Source organism: Lampetra fluviatilis, unplaced genomic scaffold, assembly GCF_964198595.1.
Source record: "Lampetra fluviatilis unplaced genomic scaffold, kcLamFluv1.1 SCAFFOLD_728, whole genome shotgun sequence".
Lineage (NCBI taxonomy): Eukaryota > Metazoa > Chordata > Hyperoartia > Petromyzontiformes > Petromyzontidae > Lampetra > Lampetra fluviatilis.
This window is the reverse complement of record NW_027621732.1, coordinates 40,001-42,500: the sequence shown is the minus strand read 5'-3', so window position 1 is coordinate 42,500 and position 2,500 is coordinate 40,001. Positions and strand designations below refer to the sequence as shown.

Here is a 2,500-nt window from a genome sequence, read left to right as displayed (position 1 = left end):
TGTGTGTGTCTGTGTGTGTGTCTGTGTGTGTGTGTGTGTCTGTGTCTGTGTGTGTGTCTGTCTGTGTGTGTCTGTGTGTGTGTCTGTGTGTGTGTCTGTGTGTGTGTATGTGTGTGTGTCTGTGTGTGTGTGTGTCTGTGTGTGTGTCTGTATGTCTTTGTGTGTGTGTGTCTGTGTGTGTGTCTGTGTGTGTGTCTGTGTGTCTGTGTGTGTGTCTGTGTGTGTGTCTGTATGTCTTTGTGTGTGTGTGTCTGTGTGTGTGTCTGTGTGTCTGTGTGTGTGTCTGTGTGTGTGTCTGTGTGTGTGTGTGTCTGTGTGTGTGTGTGTGTGTGTCTGTGTGTGTGTCTGTGTGTGTGTGTGTGTCTGTGTCTGTGTGTGTGTCTGTCTGTGTGTGTCTGTGTGTGTGTCTGTGTGTGTGTCTGTGTGTGTGTATGTGTGTGTGTCTGTGTGTGTGTGTGTCTGTGTGTGTGTCTGTATGTCTTTGTGTGTGTGTCTGTGTGTGTGTCTGTGTGTGTGTCTGTGTGTCTGTGTGTGTGTCTGTGTGTGTGTCTGTATGTCTTTGTGTGTGTGTGTCTGTGTGTGTGTCTGTGTGTCTGTGTGTGTGTCTGTGTGTGTGTCTGTGTGTGTGTGTGTCTGTGTGTGTGTCTGTGTGTGTGTGTGTGTGTCTGTCTGTGTGTGTGTCTGTGTGTGTGTCTGTCTGTGTGTGTGTGTGTCTGTGTGTCTGTGTGTGTGTGTGTCTGTGTGTGTGTCTGTATGTCTTTGTGTGTGTGTGTCTGTGTGTGTCTGTGTGTGTGTCTGTCTGTGTGTGTGTCTGTGTGTGTCTGTGTGTGTGTCTGTGTGTGTGTGTATGTGTGTGTGTGTCTGTGTGTGTGTGTGTCTGTGTGTGTGTGTGTGTCTGTGTGTGTGTGTGTGTGTCTGTGTGTGTGTGTCTGTGTGTGTGTCTGTGTGTCTGTGTGTCTGTGTGTCTGTGTGTCTGTGTGTGTGTCTGTGTGTGTGTCTGTGTGTCTGTGTGTGTGTCTGTGTGTGTGTGTGTCTGTGTGTGTGTCTGTGTGTCTGTGTGTGTGTGTCTGTGTGTATCGATGCTACACACCTGCAGGGACCACACCAGTTGTTCTGCTGATCGAGCCCGTAGCGAGCGCGACATTTCTTTGGCGCGTTGATATCTGCAGCAGCCCACAGAGGGAGACAGAGAGATGCTGAGACTCCCACAGGGTTCAGTGTTAATCACTGAGACTCCCACAGGGTTCAGTGTTAATCACTGAGACTCCCACAGGGTTCAGTGTTAATCACTGAGACTCCCACAGGGTTCAGTGTTAATCACTGAGACTCACAGAGCCAGACTAAGGCTCCCACAGGGTTCAGTGTTAATCACTGAGGCTCCCACAGGGTTCAGTGTTAATCACTGAGGCTCCCACAGGGTTCAGTGTTAATCACTGAGGCTCACAGAGCCAGACTAAGGCTCCCACAGGGTTCAGTGTTAATCACTGAGACTCCCACAGGGTTCAGTGTTAATCACTGAGGCTCACAGAGCCAGACTAAGGCTCCCACAGGGTTCAGTGTTAATCACTGAGGCTCACAGAGCCAGACTAAGGCTCCCACAGGGTTCAGTGTTAATCACTGAGACTCACAGAGCCAGACTAAGGCTCCCACAGGGTTCAGTGTTAATCACTGAGGCTCACAGAGCCAGACTGAGGCTCCCACAGGGTTCAGTGTTAATCACTGAGGCTCCCACAGGGTTCAGTGTTAATCACTGAGGCTCCCACAGGGTTCAGTGTTAATCACTGAGACTCCCACAGGGTTCAGTGTTAATCACTGAGACTCCCACAGGGTTCAGTGTTAATCACTGAGACTCCCACAGGGTTCAGTGTTAATCACTGAGGCTCATAGAGCCAGACTAAGGCTCCCACAGGGTTCAGTGTTAATCACTGAGACTCCCACAGGGTTCAGTGTTAATCACTGAGACTCACAGAGCCAGACTAAGGCTCCCACAGGGTTCAGTGTTAATCACTGAGGCTCACAGAGCCAGACTAAGGCTCCCACAGGGTTCAGTGTTAATCACTGAGACTCCCACAGGGTTCAGTGTTAATCACTGAGACTCACAGAGCCAGACTAAGGCTCCCACAGGGTTCAGTGTTAATCACTGAGGCTCACAGAGCCAGACTAAGGCTCCCACAGGGTTCAGTGTTAATCACTGAGACTCCCACAGGGTTCAGTGTCAATCACTGAGACTCCCACAGGGTTCAGTGTCAATCACTGAGACTCCCACAGGGTTCAGTGTTAATCACTGAGACTCCCACAGGGTTCAGTGTCAATCACTGAGACTCCCACAGGGTTCAGTGTTAATCACTGAGACTCCCACAGGGTTCAGTGTTAATCACTGAGACTCCCACAGGGTTCAGTGTTAATCACTGAGACTCCCACAGGGTTCAGTGTTAATCACTGAGACTCCCACAGGGTTCAGTGTCAATCACTGAGACTCCCACAGGGTTCAGTGTCAATC

The 2,500-nt window shown here is 50.2% G+C and overlaps 1 protein-coding gene across 1 annotated transcript in view; it reads right to left on the bottom strand.

The window, feature by feature from the left end:
• Window positions 1-2,500, bottom strand: part of LOC144955627 (transcription factor 7-like 2) — a gene marked incomplete at its 3' end in the record, with an annotated part of 14,903 nt that overhangs the window by 6,735 nt on the left and 5,668 nt on the right. Inside the window, exon 4 of the mRNA XM_078885799.1 lies at window positions 1,091-1,163. Coding sequence (XP_078741925.1) covers window positions 1,091-1,163 — 73 coding nt within the window. The remainder of the gene's footprint in view (window positions 1-1,090; window positions 1,164-2,500) is intronic.